Below are 20,803 nucleotides of genomic sequence, written 5' to 3'. Positions count from 1 at the left end.
GAAGCACAGCACGACTCTCGCGGACAGGCCAGGCGGCTGCGCATTCTCTGGCTTCCGGCGTCTGCCGTTGCTAAGGGAGACCGGAAGCGCGTTCTTAAGCTCCGCCCATGCAAACCATAGAGTGCCGGAAAAATTGTGAGCAGAAGTGTCGGAAAGAGAACGCTAAGACGGTGTGATTCGTGCTAAAATGACGACCTTAGTGCTGGATAACGGAGCCTACAACGCCAAAATCGGTTACAGCCATGAAAATGTATCGTAAGTGTTCGTTTTCTCCGAAGGATAAGGCATAGACGCCTAGTAGTTTCACATCTACGCTTCATCTAGGGACGTCAGTAAACTGCAGACGCCCCCACGCGGTCGCAACCTAAGCCAAAGGGATGCTCTTGTTGGAGCTAGGTGGTTGGGGTTAATTTTGGGGTTCGCGGCCCCGGAAGTGGCACGTGTGTTTCGTTTTGTAACAGGAAATTGCTCAGGAAAATAGGCATCTAGAGAAGCGGTTCCTCACAAAGAGGTCTGTACACAAAGTTAATGAATCCTCAGGAATCGTGGACAACATTTTGTTTGTATATACGTTTTGTTAGAGATGCGATTATAGCTTTCATCAGATCCTGAGAGGGTTCCTTGACACTCCCCTCCCCCAACCACCCACCCCTCCGCCAAATGTAAAAACCACTGTCTTAGTGGCTGGAGACTTTGAATTCTTGTGCCTAAGCCCTTCGAAGTGCTCATTGGCTGACGTGGTTGATTATAGAGTCAATTAAAGAAATGCTACAATAGCGTTCATAAAACAGATGTTTGCATAAAGAATAAGCAAATTTAAAGAAACGCTTTTCTTAACATTCACAGAGAACTTTTTCCTTTTCTTTCCTCTCTTCTTTTTTTAAGAGGACAGTCGAACTGCTTAGGAATGTAAATTGTTAGTCTTCTAGAGAACATTTATCAATGTATATTGTTGTTATCCTTTGACACAGCAGGTCTATTATCAGTCACCTAAGAAATAAGTTGCTTCGTAAGAGTAAATACGGGAAGCTCTCTATTATTTATAAACATTGTGTATGGTAGCAAAAAGAAAAAAAAAGGAAGTAAGCTAAATAATCAAGAATACCAAATTGGGCCGGCCCGGTGGCTCAGGCGGTTAGAGCTCCATGCTCCTAACTCCGAAGGCTGCCGGTTCGATTCCCACATGGGCCAGTGGGCTCTCAACCACAAGGTTGCCAGTTCAATTCCTCGAGTCCCGCAAGGGATGGTGGGCTCTGCTCCCTGCAACTAAGATTGAACACAGCACCTTGAGCTGAGCTGCCTCCCGGATGGCTCAGTTGGATGGAGCACGGGCTCTCAACCACAAGGTTGCCAGTTCAATTCCTCGAGTCCCGCAAGGGATGGTGGGCAGCGCCCCCTGCAACTAAAAAATTGAACACGGCACCTTGAGCTGAGCTGCCGCTGAGCTCCCGGATGGCTCAGTTGGTTGGAGTGCGTCCTCTCAACCACAAGGTTGCCGGTTCGACTCCCGCAAGGGATGGTGGGCTGTGCCCCCTGCAACTAGCAACGGCAACTGGACCTGGAGCTGAGCTGCGCCCTCCACAACTAAGACTGAAAGAACAACAACTTGAAGCTGAACAGAACCCTCCACAACTAAGATTGAAAGGACAACAATTTGACCATTGTTCCCCAATAAAGTCCTGTTCCCCTTCCCCAATAAAATCTTTAAAAAAAAAAAAAAAAAAAAAAGAATACCAAATTGCTTAAAATTATGATACAATCATAAGAGACTACAATGCACTTTTTAAAGTCATGTCCTCAAAGAGTATTTAAACATAGGAAAAATGACAACATAGTAAATTAAGCATGTACAAAATAGTTTTGAACATTATTAAATCCATATACTTTCTCCCCACCCTATCTCTCTCCACAAACGTACACTTGTATAGTATGATTGATAATAGCTGTAGTTTGTCTTCCTAAACAGATTGTGAGTTCTTGGTGGACAGCAACCATATTTAAAACTACTTCCTACTTCTGTATCCTATAGCATCTTGCTGATTGCAAATCTTTGACTTAATGGAAACTTAATTTTATGGCCAGAATTTTGAACTTGTGATTTTTTTTTTTTTTTACCAGAATGGTATTAAGAATTTCTGAATTGGTCAAACCACTATGTTGTACACCTGAAATTAATATAAAATAATGAATGTCAACTGTAATTGAAAAATTTAAAAAGGAGGGGAAGGGTAAAAGGAAATAAGAGGTTCAAATTTCCAGGTATAAAATAAGTAAGTCATGGAGATGTAATATACAGCGTAGGGAATATAGTCAATAATATTGTGATAGCATGGTATGGTGTCAAATGGTTGCTGGATTTATCATGGTGATCATTTCATTAGGTATATAAATGTTGAATAACTATGGTGTATACCTGTAACTAATATAATATTGTCTGTTAGCTATATTTTAACAAAGATCTTTAAAAAAAGAATTTCCAAATTAAAGCTAGAAAGACCAGAAACTTTATCTAAGTTCCACTCTAATCTGTGTGGTGGCAGAACCAATACCCACCTGTAAAGATTTCTTGAAGATTATTTGAGAAAGATAAAGGGTCTAGTATAGAACCTCGTGCATACTAGAACCTTTAAAAAAAAAAAAAGGCTTTTTAAAAATTATTTGAAGACAGAATGAGAAACACTGGTTTTGGATATTTTTTGGCATCCAAGGTGGTAGTTAAGTAAACATATTTTTAGCAACTAAGTAGTTAGTTATGTTATTTTTTGTATTGTTTGTTTCTTTGTTTCTAGGGTTATTCCTAACTGTCAGTTCAGGTCAAAAACAGCACGTCTTAAAACTTTTACTGCTAACCAGATTGATGAAATAAAGGACCCTTCTGGACTCTTTTACATCCTTCCTTTTCAGAAGGTAATTCAATTACGTATCATTTCTAGCATTATAGACCTAAATTTAAAGATAATTTTAAAATTTATGTATAAGATTTTGTATGTATGGAAATATTTGTAGATCTTTAAGAAAAGGTTATTTTAAATTTTAAATAAGATCTTATTAAAACCAAAACTTGACATTGTCTTGTTAAAAATAAATGACCATGATTTAGTTACTGATTGTGGGTATGAGTACTGAATTTTACTTGTTTGTGTTAAAGCTAAATGAGATAAATACATTAAAGAAAATAAATATAGAGAGGCATCTCCCCATACTGGTGTCTTTTGTTCCTTTGACATTTTGGTTGTTGTTAATTTGTAATTCTTTGAACTTTTAAAAGGAAGAAAACAATTGGTTTGAAATTCAAATAGCATTAGACTGGTGAAAGTTACCATAAAGAGACAGAGTCAGTGATTTAGGATATATTAACATGATTTTTTTAAATTGTTCAAATACTTTTAATAACTAAATTTGTAACAACTTGTTTTAGGGTTACTTGGTAAATTGGGATGTTCAAAGACAAGTTTGGGATTACCTTTTTGGAAAAGAAATGTATCAGGTAACAAATTGGAGTATGTATTCAAATTTCTATTTCCATGTTTTATTCAAATGAAAAATTAGAAGTTACATTTTAAGAGTGATAAACTTCTAAATATGTTTCAGGTATGTATTTACGTCACTTCATATACTGAGCTTAGCTGTGATTTTCAAAATACTAAATAAATCCAAGTGAATAGAATTTCCATTTTGAAGTGAAATTTGGGATTGAGAAAAGATAGTCTGTATGTAATTCAAGATTAAACTTTTACTTCAGATTTCTATTATTAGAACAATTCAATGTCTCATTTTTATTTTCAGAATAAAATATTTTTGCCTGCATATCTGAATGTATGAATATTATAATATGTTTGTACTTCAATGTCTGTTGTGTGATTTTAGATATACTGAGAGAATGTGCAAATTTTAATGCTTCTTAATGTGTGAGAGAGAATTATGTAAACATTAAATATCCTCAAGCTTCTTGCCTTTTAACTTTTAAAAACGAAATGACAACAGCCCCAATGCTTGTAGTTATATCATTCATTACTTTTGCATAATTATCTTTAAACAATTTGATAGTACCATTTTATTAATGCTACCATTAAGAGAGTTAAAATTGAATAATAGTTAAACTGCATGAATTCTGTAACCAGACCCCAGGGTTCAAATCCTAGCTATGTTACTAACTAGTTTTATGAATTTTGGTAACTTACTCAGTTCTTCTGTCCTTCAGTTTGCTTACCTGTAAAATGGGTATCATCAGACCTGTCTCCTGTTGTGATTGGATTATTCTGAGAGTTAAATAAGTTTGTTTATGTACGTAAAACAAGTGTTCATAATTATAATCACAAAGTTATAAAACTTGTGGGATTTTTTTCTCATAGGTTGATTTTTTAGATACTAATATTATTATCACAGAACCATATTTTAATTTCACTTCAATTCAAGAGTCAATGAATGAAATCTTATTTGAAGAATACCAGTTCCAAGCAGTATTAAGAGTGAATGGTGAGTTAAAAGTTTTGATTGAAATTGAGTTATGTGACTATGGATATGAATAGGATAAAGAAACAGTTAAAATCCAAGAATATTGGGTGACATTCTTTTAGAGTTGAAGGAAATAAAACATGGAATTTAAAACTAGATGAACCCTTAGAGATTTCTCTCACTTTATCTTTTTACTAATATGATATTTCTCCCTAATGAAGTTACTAACCACATATTTCTAATCTCTTAAGCATTATTGTTTCTGAGGTAGTTCTTTTCTGTGACTGATGTGTTCGCTATTGTTATTATTTATTGAAATAATGTTAATAGTTCAGGCTGCCAACAGCAAGAAAAAGAATCTGTAAGTATCATTCAGAAGTAAGTTTATTAAAGGTTAGAATTACATTACATGGCTGTACAATGAAAGTATTCAGATATTTAGCTTGAGGAATTTAAGTCTATATGAGCAACAATGTATTGCAATAGTTAAGAGCACAATCCTAGAACAGTGTTCTCAACCAAGGGTGGTTTTGCTCCTGGGGGGACTTTTGGCAATGTCTGGAGACGTTTTTGGTTGTCACAGTTGTAAGGGTGCTACTGTCATCTAGTGGGTAGAGGACATACATGCTGCTAAACATCTTACGATGCACAGGCAAGCCCAAAAAGAAGGAATTATCTGGCCCAAAATGTCAATAATTATAAGGTTGAGAAGCCCTGACCTAGAGTCACACTGCCTAAATTTGAATCCTGGCTCTGTTACTTTCTAATTGTGTGGTTTTGGGCACATTCTTTAACTTCTCTGTGCTTCAGTTTCTGTAAAATGGGATTGTTCTGAGGATTAAAGCACACATACTCATGGAGTTTAGAATAGTGCCCAGCATGTAATAAATACTCAATAAAATTATCTGCTGTTAAAATAATTATAAGCTATGAAATTAATATTTACCTTAAAAATTTGAGCACAAATTTATATTTACCACAACAGCGACGTTTTAAAGTTTAAGTACTGCCAAGAACTTGACAGAATTATGCATATGCGTATAATTAACATTTTTCTTATAAAGTTTTGTTGCGCTTGCCTTAGTTTGCTACCTTTATTGCTGTAAATTAAATATACTTTCATTTAATTTTTTTCTTTATCTTTTTTTTTAATAGCTGGGGCTCTCAGTGCACATAGATATTTTCGAGATAATCCTTCCGAATTATGCTGTATCATTGTAGATAGTGGATATTCCTTTACACATATAGTTCCTTATTGTAGAAGTAAAAAGAAAAAAGAAGCAATTATTCGGTGAGTTGCGTTTAATTTTCATGTTTTTTCTTAGGATAAAACTGGAAAATGTGTAATAAACTGAACCAAATTTCCATTCTCCATTTTTAGGATAAATGTGGGAGGAAAACTCTTAACCAATCATCTAAAGGAGATCATATCTTACAGGTAATACTTAGCTGTGATTCTTTCGGAGTATATGGTGCTGGCAATGAACTTTTTCAAGCAATTTAAATTTTTTCGCATCTTTAATTGTAACTTTAGGTGGTAATTCTGTTACTACTCATAAAGCTACATAGCACATATAAACCCAAATGATATTCAAATTGAAAAGGTGTTTAGAAATAAAATGGTAGTGTCTACCAAAAAGAAATTTCCAAATTCTAGGGAGTTAATATATTAATAGTATTATAAAATTATAAATGTTGTACATGTGAATTGTAGTGCAAATTAAAAATGTGTGTAAGGAAATAAGGATCTAAAAGGAAAATAAATGTCTGCCTTCTCTTTCCATTTCTTATGGCAATATACTATTTGAACTTTATCTTTATTTTTTAATTTCTATAAACCTTAATAATATATTGATATTTTTGATTCTAGAATAACCAATATTATTTGTCCACTATTTTAAAATGAGAAATTAGTATACTTATCCACCTTCTAACTTTTTTCCTGCCTCTAAAATTTTATTTATGCTATTATTTTAAATTTTCTGTGTTTAAAAACGTAAGTAGAATTCTTAACACGTTGCGTATGGCAGGGTTTAAATCCCTCGTGAAGATTCTCGTGATCCGTACGCAACGTGTTAAATCTTAATTTCTTGCTAAATTAACTTTGGCCGGTATAATACTGTCCATATTTCCTAGCTCCCCTCTGTGTTACGTGAGAAACTGAGTGAATCTTCATTTACTTCTGCCTGTCCTCCCTCCTTTACCTTCTTTCTTCTGTCAGTTATAACATTACTTTTTTTTTAATCAGTTTTATTGAGATGTAATTCACATACTGTGCAAATCATCCATTTAGAGTGTACAGTTTCATTGGTTTTTAGTATATGCATCTATTACCACAATCAATTTTAGAACATTTTCATTATCTCCAAAGAAACCCACTCCCATTATCTCGAGTCATCCCCCCAGCTCTAGTACGTTTTTAAAAAACTTTTTATTCTGACATAATTATAGACTCAGGAAGTTGCAAGAATGGTATACAGAGCCCTGTGTACTGGATATTTCTTAGATTGGAAGCAGCAAATTGGAAGGTTAAGACAGATGAGGACATTAACCAAAACCCAGGCAGTTTGAGTCCAGAGCCTGTACATTTAATCATTCCTTCATGCTGAATGGAAAAGACTTTATATATTTTGAAAAGCAAGGGTGTTGAAGTTGAACTTGAAGAGAATAAGCTGGAAAGAATACCTAGAAATATGTATGGAAAAGAATAATAGTGAAAGGAGACTTTCTGTAGTAGATGATAAAACGTTTTTAAATTGTAGTAATTAAATTAAGGTGATACTTGTATGCAGATTCACTGATCAGTGAAACTGAACAGTTAATCCTGAATCAAACGTTATGTGTTAAAAAAAATAACAGTATATACTAAAGAAAGCATCAGAAGCCAATGAGCAGGGTGTTAATTATTCAGGAAAGAATACAGGGAAAGTTCGCTCTTTGTAGAAAAATTAAAATTTTACTTTGCCTCATACACTAAAGTTCAAGTGAATTTAAGACTTACATATAAAAAGAAAACCACAACAAGAAAATATTTAACTGAGTTGGCTAAGCATAAAAACAATAGCAGAAATAATAAAGGATATATTTTTCCTATATACAACATGTTAAAAAATAAAGTTTTATTGAAGTAAAACATTATATGTGTGTGTGTGTATATATATATACATATATATGTACAGAAAAATTGACAGTCTTTGAGTGTACAACTCAGTGAATATATACCCAAGTAACCAGGACACAATTCAAGCAGAATATTACCATCACTCTAACTTCCCTTTTGTTCCTTGTTAGTCTGGAAAAACGACTGACTGCCAACAAGATAGATTTTGCCAGCCTTTATGCTTAAGTACATAAAAAATTTAAACCTTATGTATGTCAAAAGCCTTTGTAAACAACACTAAAGTAAACATAAACTTGAAAAAATAATTTATTAGAAACTACCCTGGTATAAAATGGTTAGATAATTCTCAGAAAACAAATGGTCAGTGGCAAAGATAATCATTAGAGAGTTACATGCAGTCAAAGAACAAATATGGGTAATTCTAGGACATAAAAAATGTTAAACATCTATAGTAATTAGATTCAATTCAAATATTAAGCATTTGTTTAGCAGGTTGGGATACATGAATTAACAAAACGTAAGAATTCCTCTTTCTCATGGCACTTAGTAAAGAAATGCAAATTAAAATACCATTTTTTACAATCCAGATTAATAGAATTTTTTTCAAAAGATGACGTTGTAGATTTGTGATATGGACACTCTTATTTGCTGCTGATCAAAGCATAACTTGAAAAAACTTTTCTGGTAAATGATTTGGCAGTATACCAAAAGACTAAAGATATTTCATATTCTGTGTCCTAGAGTATGAATAAATAATGAGATAACCAGAGATATAGATACAAACACCTATATTTCATTGATTCTGAGTTGTACTTTTTTTACATTTTAACATCTGAAATTGTGATGAATCTTCCAATCATTGGTAACTTAGAACTGTCATAGTTTAATTAGCATTTTTCTTCTTATTGGCACTATTGTGCACCTAATAGAAAGTGGAATATGGTATATATGAAGATGTTATAACAAAAGAAAAAAGAAGCAATAATAATGTTTTTTATTTATTGAGTACAGGGACTATGCTAAACACTTTAAATGTATGATTAGAATCATGTGCTTATTATAGTTATGTTAAGTCGGTGATCTTACTGTGATTTTAGAGATTGAAGATACTGAGTTCCAAAGAGGTAAAGTAAGTTGGCTAAGTCGCAATTAAACCTCAGTCTCTGACTCCAAAGTCCATGTTTATAAACACAAAAGTATTTTTCCTCCCTATTATAAACTTCCAACATTAGGAATATTGATAAATATATTTTAATAGACCCCTCTGAATATTACAGGGCAGTAAAGAGTCATTTTTAAAGACTATGTAATAGCATAAGAAAATGTTCATGAGATAATGTTTAGTCTGAAACGTAAAAACACGTACATAATCTAAGTGCAGAGAAAAATATTCAAAGGAAATAACCTCACATTTTTGTTTGTTTTTTAAAAATCTTTACATTAAGTTTGTGTTTTCTTTGATTCACTCATCAAATATTTGTTAAGCATCTACTTTGTGCCAGGTACTGTGTGCTGACTCTTAATACTTATATAATCAGAAAAGAAAGAGCAAAGAGTTAAGGCAAGATTCTATTCAGAATGGTTAGAGGAAAAACTTTGCTCCTTAATTGGAAAAACCTTACCACTTAAGACCTCTGTTTTCAATTTCCTCCTGCAAACTAAACTAATACTTGCCCTCAGAGGGATAATGTGTAGATTACATAAGATAATGGACATGAACATTCCATAAAGTTACAAATATTTTACACATTCAAGAATTCATTTAAAAAAATTAGTTACCCAAAAATTTAATTCCAGAAAAAATGTTTTCAATGATAATTGTAAGTTACATTTAAATTTTTCCATTTTAAATGTTATAACTTTTATTTCTCTTTAGGCAGCTACATGTTATGGATGAAACACACGTGATTAATCAAGTAAAAGAAGACGTATGCTATGTGTCTCAGGATTTTTATAGAGATATGGATATTGCCAAGTATGTATAATGGTAATCTAAGAATTGGGAAGTTGATTCTTGGATAATGTTACACGTTAAAGTATTTCATGTCTCTATTTTGTTTTTCAGGTTAAAAGGAGAAGAAAATACAGTAATGATAGATTATGTTTTGCCTGACTTTAGTACAATTAAAAAGGGCTTTTGTAAGGTAATTAGAAAAATCCTCAATGGTATTTCTTCAAGTGACCACTTCAGTCCGATTTGAAAAGCATGCAGCTGGGATTGGCGGTTTTACAGAGTTACAGTATTGACTACTGCCCTCCAGGTGGCCATTTCTCCAGGCACAAGTGCATAAATGATTAATAAATACAAGTATCTCCCTAAAGTTATTTAGAAAAAGAACTATTAGTCAAATGATAGCACATGGACAGATCTGGAGATAAACAGTATTATTACCTATGTTACGGTTAACCCTTTGCTGTTTACTTAAGAATTAGTTTAAATTCAGTTAGAAGTTGGTTATTTGCCTGTTGTGAATATTACTGATACAGCTGACCTGGGGCCGAATTGTACCCATGGTTGGTCTGATATGATCAGATTCTAGTTGCAAAGGGCAACATCCAATGCACTTTCAAAATGTTGAGAAGTATTTTATCTTGGATGTCAAAATAATTTCTCCTTATGTTTGATCAGCTCAGGTAAACTATCAGTTCTGTGTTTAGATAAATGTGAAATTTGCCCTTCTAGTTACTGGCTTGATGAGAACGTTAAAAATCTTTGGTAAGAAATGGAAGTATATTTGCACAAGGAGACATTTATGTTAATTTTCATTGCAGTATACTTTAAAAGAGTGAAAAAATTGGGAAGAGCCTAAATATCCACTAATGGAAGAAGAATAAATAAACTTGTATATTCATATTATAAAATAAGCAGTAGTGAAAATGAAGTAGAGCTATGTGGTCACCATGGATAAGTCTCAGAAACATGTTTCTGTCTAAAACATTTAAAACATAATAATGTTTAAAAGCAAGTTTTAAAAGGATATGTACAGTTTCAGGCTATGTAGAATAAATTATGTTTAGGAATATATGTATGTATGAAATACATATAAGTATATAAGACTATAAGTATGAAATAACAGTATAAAATTATATATATATATGAATGATAACACCAATTTTAAAAGGGGAGTGTTACTTTATCTGTAAAGCTGCATTAAACTGGTTGATAGATGACGTGGGTTTTATATAATTATACTGCTTTGTATGCCTGAAATGTGAAAAAAAAAATTTTGGCCAGATTATTGAGGTGAAATACAAATCGGAATTCAGAGTAGGCTACCCGATGTCTTATAAAATTGAAATCATCCTGCAGTGTCCTTAGAAATAGATCCCTGTGGAAGTACCGGGGCTGTCTTTTAGAGGAGGGAATTGGGACAGATTATGGGATTAGGTTGCCTGGAGGACATAAATTAGGGAAACTTGAAGCCCAAGTCCTACATAGGTTATAGAATGTGTTTTTGTCTTTATACGACAAGGAAAACTGCTCCAAACAGATGGACGTCAAACTGCTTTCTCATTAAGCACATTTGATCATCCTTATATATTATGGCTGATTAAAACACTCCAGTGAGGTAAAATACCTGAAGGCCGGTTTATAGCGCTCTGTGGAGTTAATGGTGGATGTAAAGTAACCCATATTTCTATAGGGGTGGACCCTGAGTAAAGTCTAGTGATTCCCAATTTCTCCAAGCCTGACTGGTCGTTGGAATCAGCTGGCCACTTGAAGAACAATCAGTATTCATGTTCTCAGTTCCTGTCCCTGGAAGTACTTAGTGCCTGAGTTTGAAAACTTAGGCTTAGTCTTAAAAAAAGAAAAAGTCACCTTTAGATGGTTGGACTGTCAACTGGGTTAGGAAATCTTTCTCTTTTTTAAAATGTAGTTCTCTCCTACCCTGAAAATGACAACCTGTCAGGTTATTGGACATTATCGACTAAACTGCCAGTTTCCTCCTTGCCAAATCATAAGCCTTGTTTTTTCAAACCTGCACCTTATCTACTGAGCCTGCGTATAGGTGTGGTTATTCCGCTTGGTCATTGTTTTACTCATTGTCTTTGGAGAAAAAAGACAGAAGCCACATTACTTTGTTTGCATTTCTTTTATTGGCCTTTGGTCTTGTGATCAGAATCTTCTTGTGGACGGTGCTTCTTTAACGCAGTATAGACTTCTTGTTACTTGTACACTTTCATATCAGTTGAGTGGACAGAGTCAGTTGGACTGGACTTTTGCCAGATGATGGAATGTTACATCGAATGTCTATTCCAGAAATAATGGTTTAACCTTTCGTTGTCAATTAATGTTAACATTTATACTTTATTCATAATGCATGTTAAATCACGCATATTTTAATAATTTTTAAAATTTAGAAAGTTATATTTTGTTCATGTTAAGATTACTCCTAAGATGTATTATTTTGAATTTAATGCGTGATTAACTTGTTTTCATTGTTGCCTAATAACATAACTTTGATAACGGCTGATAAATATTTATGAAATTAGAAAAACAATATATACAATGAAAAATAATTATATTTGTTTGAGAGCTTTTATACGTCAAATATTGTTAACATTTGGACCTTGATAGTTTGTCCAAGAATATTTTTAAATACCTAGGGAAAAGTTACAAACTTGATTTTCTAATGATGATAGTAACAATAACAGTAAGGTCTATAATATTGTCACTGATTACAATGCATAGAAATTCTCGTTTTATCTCTTATCAGAAAATATAAAGTATAATGCACTTGACTGACCTGAATTGAGAATATAGCCTTCATGATTAATGACTACCACGTTTTGCAGAGCCATTGTAATTTAAACTGATCCTTTTCTTTCATGGTATCAGAATGAAATTTATGACGGCTGCGTAATACCCATGGCCTACATTGACCAAAATAGCAACTCCCAGAAGCCCTTATAAATTCCATCATTTTTCTCTGTCTAAAACAAAAACCTTTTTGGAATTGCACTCTTAAAAGCCAACTATTTGTAGTTCCAGGTTACGTATTAACAGTTAATGGCTTTAGAGCAGGGGTGTCCAAACTTTCTTCAACGTTTTTTACCAAGGGCCATATACAGTAAAATACACAAACAGCCAGGCCACTCACTCAAGGTGAAGTACGTATTGCCTCACCTGGTTTATTTAAGTAAGCTAAATATATTTTTGGAATTTGCTGCAGGCCAATTAAAAATGGATTGCGGGCCACAGTTGGCCCGCAGGCGGCAGTTTGGACACCCCTGCTTTAGAGCTAACATTCAATAAGGATATCTAGATCTAGCTCTTTTCCTTAGTTAGATATTTGATCTTTGGTAAGTTGCATGATCCTCTTCTATAAAATCAGAGCCGTGGACTAGATAACCTCTAATTTTTGGCAACTGACCTCCAAGTCTGCATTTGTCTCAGGTTATTTTGAGTGTTGACAAAATGAGTTCTGTCCTTTCAACTCAAGCCAGTATCACTTTTCAATGAATTTATAAAATTATAGGAAATATTTTTCATTCTACCTGAGAAAGAATATTTTATCTGTGAAGGAATAATATTCTTTGCTAGTGTAATAATAGTTTAATTGAGTTAAAAGTGATTCATAGTTCTTCCTAAAGTATTGTGAATATTGTTTAATTTTTAGAATATTTTTATTTAAAAATAAAGTTTCGAGCATGGAATTTCCAAATGATAGCAAAAACATCGTTGGCTTACATGCCATTGTTCAAGAGCTTATTGAATACTTACTGTGTACCAGTACTATGCTATGCTACGTAATGGATATGTGGTGGCATACAATATAGACTATGAAGGATAATACAGGGTGATAGTAGAGAGGAATGGAGGGACCTTTATTTGGGAGTCAGAAAAAGCCTCTCTGAGGAGGCTGAAATCTGAACAGAGAGGAGATGACTGATTATATTAAAGAATCTGTAGTAATTTTCATATACATTACTCTTTAATAAGTTACTAATATTTCTTTTCATACATTTTAAGTATTTTTTATACTTATATGAAGGATTGGGATATACTCTGATATGGGAGGAAAATTGCATGATATGAGTCAAATGAAGTGAGTGTCTATAACTGAATCTAGAAGAGCTGATGATTCTTAGTAAAATTGAGAGAGATCATTATTTTAATGATGTAGGATGCTGCAGATTATTATTTTTTCTGGCCCCATCAGGAATGTCGCTCACAGATGGGTGGGTTAGCAAGAAAAAAAAAAAGAATTTCAGTGATAATGCCCAATGCCTAAATCATTTAGAAATCAATTTTCAAGTAGAGATTGCATCTGGAATCAGTCTACTGTTACAGGTAGATTATGAAGTTCCCACTCCTCAGTTCTCCTTTCTGTGTTAAAATGTGTGGAATGAGGCCAGATTATCTCCAGGGGAGTCGTATATTATTATCTCCAGGGGAATAGTATATTAGAGTCAGTAATTATTTATTTTAATAGTTTAGGCAACAGGAGAGAAGGCCACATTTTTTTCTAACTGAGCATCGCGAAACTTCCAAGAACATGGTTAATATATTAGTATTACATATTACTAAATGTTATCAGTTATGTGAGCTAGATAATGTAGCTTAAACATTTTATCTTATTTTTCTTTAAGCCAAGAGAAGAGATGGTGTTAAGTGGAAAATATAAATCTGGGGAACAAATTCTTCGTCTGGCCAATGAGAGATTTGCTGTTCCAGAAATCCTCTTTAATCCTTCTGATATAGGCATTCAAGAAATGGGAATTCCAGAAGCTATTGTCTATTCAATTCAGAACTTACCTGAAGGTACATAGGTAAAATATTGAGTAGTAATGGTAGTTTTAAAATATCATAAGCTCTCTGAACCCTAGAGAAGTCATCTGTTTCTTTTAAATAATTTCAGCAAATGGCAAGTCTTTTATTTGTGGAGATTTCCAGATCCAATAATGTACTTGAATAATTCTTACTTTATTGGTCCTAGATTATAAATTTGATATAGGAGGTCATTGTGGTCCACTTAAAACTTGAATAAATTCATCTCTCCATGAGTATTAAATTGCCATATCCATTTTAGAAAAAGTTTTAATTTAACAAATTTTCACAGAATAGAAATTTATACTTAGCAATTTAGTGGTTTTTAGCTGTTGATGGGATTCATTTGTTCTTTCTCTTGTATTTGGATTCATCTATAGGAAGATAATTTTAATGAGATTAAAGTATGGCTCTTCCCAGTGATGTCTAGGTTCTCCTGAACCATTTAACTAAATTATGTTCAGTGTCTTCCTAGTTAATAAGGGACAGTCTAGGCGTTGGAAAAAATGTAGCACGTGAAATATCCTCCTATTGAAAAAAAAGAATGAAAAAGAAAGTCACATAATGCTATCACCCTAATATAATTATTTCACAACTATTTTAATATTAATATTTCATACTAATTTCACATTTTACAGTCGTGGGGTATATAACATATTGTCCTAAACTGCCTTAATGTCATGACACTCAATGTCTATATAAGGGAACTTGTTTCTTGTTTTGTGAACAGAAGCATTATGTGGGATGGCCAGTACCTAATTATTGTACTAATAAATTTCCCTGTGGTGCTTAGTAGGCTTTTAATACTGGCTAACCATATGGCACTTAATGTTTGCCCTCATGTAACTAATAAGTATAGAACATTTTCTTTAAATATTATTATAGATTATGAGTATTTATCCCTAGTAAATGTAAATATTGCATAGTGCTTACATAAATATCTGTCTCAGTGAGATAACATGGAAATTTGGACTCCCAAGTTAAAAAGTCATGAAGGACCTCCTTTTTATTTTTACACTACTTCAGAATCTCAGCCTATATAAAGACCCCGTCCATTTCAGGGAAGAACAATTATAATGACTAAATGGCGGCTACTAGGATGTTATTCATTTATGTACAGCTTACATGTGTAATATAAGTAGTGAGTAGTTCAACCCCTTTTGCCTTTCTTTTAAAGATCTGTGAGGTCATATTTCTGTTTAATGTGTCTGTCTAAACTATAATTTTATTACATAATCTTAGAAATTATAATTTATATGGTTATGAAAAATTATATAGTTTCCGAGCCAATGACTACTGTTTCCCCGAAAATAAGACGTACCCCGAAAATAAGCCCCAGTTAAGATCATTAGCCAGACGGACACAGTTATGACGATGGTCCAGAAGAAGATGACATGACTGTATTTGAATAAATGTAGATTGTTGTACATGAAAAAATAAGACATCCCCTGAAAATACGCCCTAATGCATCTTTTGGAGCAAAAATTAATATGAGACCTGGTCTTATTTTCGGGGAAGCACGGTATAATCCCTAATTGCTTTTATCTAAGTGCTCATCCTTATCATTCCAGAAAGATAAGTAAACAGATTTTCTAATGCCTTTTTTCTTCTTCCCTTTCTCCTTTTTTCTCTTTTAAAGAAATGCAGCCGCATTTTTTTAAGAACATTGTTTTGACAGGAGGAAATTCCCTTTTCCCAGGATTTAGGGATCGGGTTTACTCAGAAGTTCGATGTCTCACTCCAACAGATTATGATGTTTCTGTTGTGCTGCCTGAAAAGTAAGTGTTGGCTTATATAGAAACAAAACGTGGAAGTCGTGTCATAGATAATGTGGTCTGTAGGCAGACTTGAGTTTAAAACCTGGTTCTACTACGTTGGCAAGTTTATTTCACCTTTGGAATCCTCATTTTCCTTTTCTCAGAAATTGAACTGACAGACCTTACATTTCAGTGGGTGAAATGGGATGAAGTATGGGAAGTGCCAACCATAGTGGTTTGTACATAATGGGCATTCGGTTGACGTAGGATCACTTCCCTATAGTCAGTCAGTCCTCATTCCTAAGAGATTTTTACAGGCAAAGCAATTAGGTTATTATCTACTTGAGTTATCTGAGATGTATCATTTCTTGAGAGTTTCTATCCAGTATAGAAATTTAAGAATTGAACCATTAAGGTAAATTATGTCAGCATTTGAGATCTTGCTTCCTGGCAATTGTCATCAGTTTTGGCTCAAATAAACTCTTATAAAAATTTGAAAAGAAAAAAAAAAAGATTAAGTTATGTCAATTCCTAAGTTGTTTTGGAATGTTTTAAAATAATTTAAAATATTTTAACTAACTTTTACACTTAACAAATCTTTCTTAAATTTAAAAGTGTGTTACCCCTCCATCTTATTAGAAAAAGCAGATATCATTATTTCCACTTTAGTGGTAAAAAAAAAAAATTAAGGTAGGTTGGTGCAAAAGTAATTGCGGTTTAAAAGTTTAAAAATAATTTCAAAAACCGCAATTACTTTTGCACCAACCTAATTCAGAGCTGTAAAAAAGGCTTACAGGTTATCCTGTTCAACGTTCATACTTTGTAAATAAAGAAACAAGGGCCCATGAGTTGGCAAAGGCCTTACAGTGAGTTAACAGCAGTGACCATACTAAAATCCAGTTCTCTTTACCTTGAGGCAGGAGCTCTTACCAAATATGTGTCTAAATATGCCCTCCTCCCAAGTCTTAAGTGGCAGAATTGCATATGAAACCCTACATATCTGACTCTTAGAGTTGTGTTTTAAAGCTAAAATAGAGTTTTTCAAAATCTATAGCAGTTAATAGAAGGCCCTATTACTTAGTTTTATGGCTATCAGATAAAATACTAACCATTAGATATTAAAATAATTTTTAGCAGCATTGATGTTCATATACTCTAGAGTATGAAGCATATTGGATTTTTATCCTACATTTTAAATGTAAATCGTGCAGATGTTACAGGCCAAGGGATCCACAGAAATAGTTTTATTCTTCATTTATTCACAAAATCTTTATTGCACATCTAGTGCTCGTGTGTGTGTGTATACACACACACACACACACACTCCCCCCACCTAAGGTTAGAAATTCAATAAATACAAAACATGTATTAACTTTTTAAATCATTTTTCAGATTTAAAACTGAATTGCAGATAGAGGAACAGTAGAAATAGAATTGAGTCATAACACAAAGTATAAACCGCTTGTAGATAAAACCAAAGTAAATGTTTAATGTGCTCTAATTATACTTATTGTCCATGTCCTACCATGTAACTCTTTATCATGCACTGTTTTCTAAATGTCTCGTTTATTAAAGGCAACAAAGTACAGCAGCAAAGCACAGACTGTGTGAAAACAGTCCAGGTTAAATGCTAGTTCCAGATTTAATCTCTCTGAACCTCATTTTCCAAATCTATAAAATGGGAGTTATAATAGCTGTTTCATGAATTGCTGTGTAAATTAATGAGATGACATAGCTCTGCCACACATAGAAGTTGGACTTGGTTATGACGACATTTTTTGTTTTAGGCATTTTTGGTCTTTTGCTTGTATTCTTGTATTTATTAAAAGTAGAAGGTCCATAAATCCAGGGCACTAGGAAAAAATCCAAAGAACACTTCCTTGTAGTTGTGACCAAAGTTCTTTCTGAGTTTGCTTTACTTCTATGAAGTTTATGCTTATTTTCATACTTCAAATGATTTTCTGTTAAATCAGGTTGGGTAGAGATTGCCATACTTTAGTTACTAATTAATGTTTCAGTTCCATAAAACCATCTGGGTTCATTTATTTTACCTTTATTTTTAGCCCTATTACTTACGCCTGGGAAGGTGGAAAATTGATATCAGAGAATGACGATTTTGAAGATATGGTGGTAACAAGAGAAGACTATGAAGAAAATGGACATAGCGTCTGTGAAGAGAAATTTGATATTTAAGAAACATTTCTGAATGAACATTTTTTGGCTAGTTGTGACAAAGGTTTAATTTCAGTGTTCTTTTTAAAGGAGGTTCAGGGTCTGTGTTACCTTTCATCTTAAGATAAAGTCTTAACTTATGTAAATACTTTGCTCGCTCCATGGGTAATTTTCAAAGGTTTCTAAGCTAGGTTATTAAGTAAACTGTAACTCAGCCCATATTTGCGTTTAAGACCTAGACTCCCATAACAATGCTTATACTGTTTTTGAGAGCAGGTTTTCTTTCATTAGAAGATGAAAGGTTGAATGCGTTTTAAGTTTAATTCTTCATAGCTGAAAGCAGAAACTTAACTGTCTCACTGGTCAATTTTCCTAGAAAATAGTTTTGTGTGACTATAATTAGGAATTGGCCAAAGTGTTTTCAGGTTGTTAGGATTTCTTTCTCTCTTAGAATTAAGTATTTTATTTTGAAGTTTTCATTTTTATTTGTATATACAAAAGTTGGGAAGACTAATCTTGTGGGTGTTTAAATGTTTATTTTTTATTCAGAATAAGTTTGAAAGGGTAGAGACTAAAGCCTTTTTGTTCATTACTATGTTGGCAGAAATGTATTATTTCACTCATAAAAATACTGTACCAATTTTTGGGTTAAAAAGAAATTTGGAGTTAACTTGAGGTTGTTTAAAAACTCTTCATACAAATGTCAGTGTTTAGTTTTAAAAACTCTTTTATATAATCCACAGTAAGCATTTTGAGATGTTAAAGGCTATAGTTTTCCAATTTAAGGAAATAGCTGTCAGTGATCTTAATGGATAGATTAAGTAGGCTTCTTTGATTGCAAACAGTAGAAACTCATTGGGGCTATCCCAAGCCAAACAAAATTTATCAGCAGGACCGAGGACAGCTCATAAAAATCTGAGAGAAAACTGGACCTTAGGAAGAATAAAAACCAGATAATCTTAGGAATGTAAGTTATAGAAATTGAGAAACAATCCTTACAGAGCACTGCCATCAAAATACCTCAGCTTCTGTATTTTTTATCTTACGTTACTGTGCTCATGAATCAAATTCCTACCAGTCTCCTTACCCCAGTTAGGATTATGTGCCTGCCCCATGGCTCTGGGGACTTTGACAGTCTACTAAGATAGCCTAGGGTGAAAAAAGGTAGTTTCCCAAAAGGAAATCAAGGTGAAGAGAGAAAGATGCTGGGCAGGGTGAAGGAGCTGTCTACTACAATCATTATTTGGTTAATTATTTGGGTTAGGGCCTGATTGGTCCTTCTTAAACGTAGGCTGGTTATTACAGAGTTGCAATTGATTGTATTTCTGTAATTCCTATTACTAGCATATAATCTGTGGGCAGTGTAGCAAAAAGATGCTGGTAGCGTTTTGCAACCATACAGTATAATAGTGCTAGAATTTCAAGGTGATGTGGTTGGAGGTCAAAAGATAAACCCCCATTTAAAGGACTTTCCTTGACTTGGCCAGGACCTCATCCTGGACAGACAGAATACTGTCACACCAACCAGGGTGTTTTCCCTGTGAGGAGCTGGGGCATTCTTCAAAGCTGCATTCCCCAACCATGCCCCGGCCCGAGGTCTTCTGTTATGTTTTGCTGACAACAATGGGTGTATGTTCACTTCCTTACTACAGTAAACTGTAATTTCTCTACACAGTGTAGGTTTCATAGTGCTCATTTTTGAGACACTAAAAATTCATTTCTGAAATTAATGAACATTGACCCCCAATCCTTTATCTCTAGCATCAAAGCTCTCATGCATTTCTCTCCCCCCCCCCCCCCCCCCGTTTCTGCCGCCTCCCCCACACCCCCACTCCGGTTCAAGCCGTTGTTTCTCAGTCTAGTTGAGTAGGACACAGCTCCCTGGCCCATGCTGGTATTATGAGCCTTGCGCCCCCCCCCACTGAGGCAGTGGATCGCTAGTCGTTGGTCGGCCGCACACAGCAGCTTATGGCAACTCTTGCCTGCTGCAGCCTGTGGCAGCTCACACCAACTTCTGACTGCTCACAGCAGCCCATTTCCAGGGAGAGCTGTTGTTCACAATCTTAGCTGTAGAGGGCGCAGCTCACTGGCCCATGTGGGAATGGAACCAGCGACCTCCGAGTTAGGAGCATGAGCGGGGCTCCACCCACCTGAGCCACTTGGCCGCCCCGCTCCCATGCATTTCAACACCTAATTTTGAAATTTTGTTTCTGGAGATACTATACGGTAAGTTAATTTCGAAGAGAACATTTAACATTAGCTCTAAATAGCATGAGATGATGCATTAAAGATTTCTATTATTTTGCAAAAATACTGATGATTTCAGTTTGAGCTTTACTAGAAGTAGAGAGAGAACTTAGCTACATTTGAATTTATAATTTTTATTGTAATTTGCATGCACGGAAACATGTTCCAGTGTTGGCCATGCTTTATGTACACCATGAGACAGTAGAGGATTAGGATTTACAGCAATGAGTAGTCAAGATAGAACAGTCCTCTCAAACACTTTTCAGTCTTGGTTTTGAA

The 20,803-nt window shown here is 34.0% G+C and overlaps 1 protein-coding gene across 1 annotated transcript; it reads left to right on the top strand.

Annotated features, from left to right (window-relative positions):
* Positions 1 to 99: 99 nt before the first annotated feature.
* ACTR6 (actin related protein 6) lies at positions 100 to 18,983 on the top strand. Its single transcript, XM_019732202.3, has 11 exons — positions 100 to 255; positions 2,790 to 2,907; positions 3,419 to 3,487; positions 4,353 to 4,476; positions 5,611 to 5,746; positions 5,837 to 5,893; positions 9,453 to 9,551; positions 9,642 to 9,720; positions 14,171 to 14,342; positions 15,988 to 16,126; positions 18,169 to 18,983. The coding sequence occupies exons 1-11, from the start codon at positions 188 to 190 to the stop codon at positions 18,296 to 18,298; spliced, it is 1,191 nt and encodes a 396-aa protein (XP_019587761.3). The 5' UTR covers positions 100 to 187; the 3' UTR covers positions 18,299 to 18,983.
* Positions 18,984 to 20,803: the final 1,820 nt, after the last annotated feature.

This window comes from Rhinolophus sinicus, chromosome 1 (assembly GCF_057876585.1).
Source record: "Rhinolophus sinicus isolate RSI-liver-muscle chromosome 1, RSI-T2T, whole genome shotgun sequence".
Taxonomy (NCBI): domain Eukaryota; kingdom Metazoa; phylum Chordata; class Mammalia; order Chiroptera; family Rhinolophidae; genus Rhinolophus; species Rhinolophus sinicus.
This window is presented reverse-complemented; position numbering and strand designations above follow the sequence as displayed.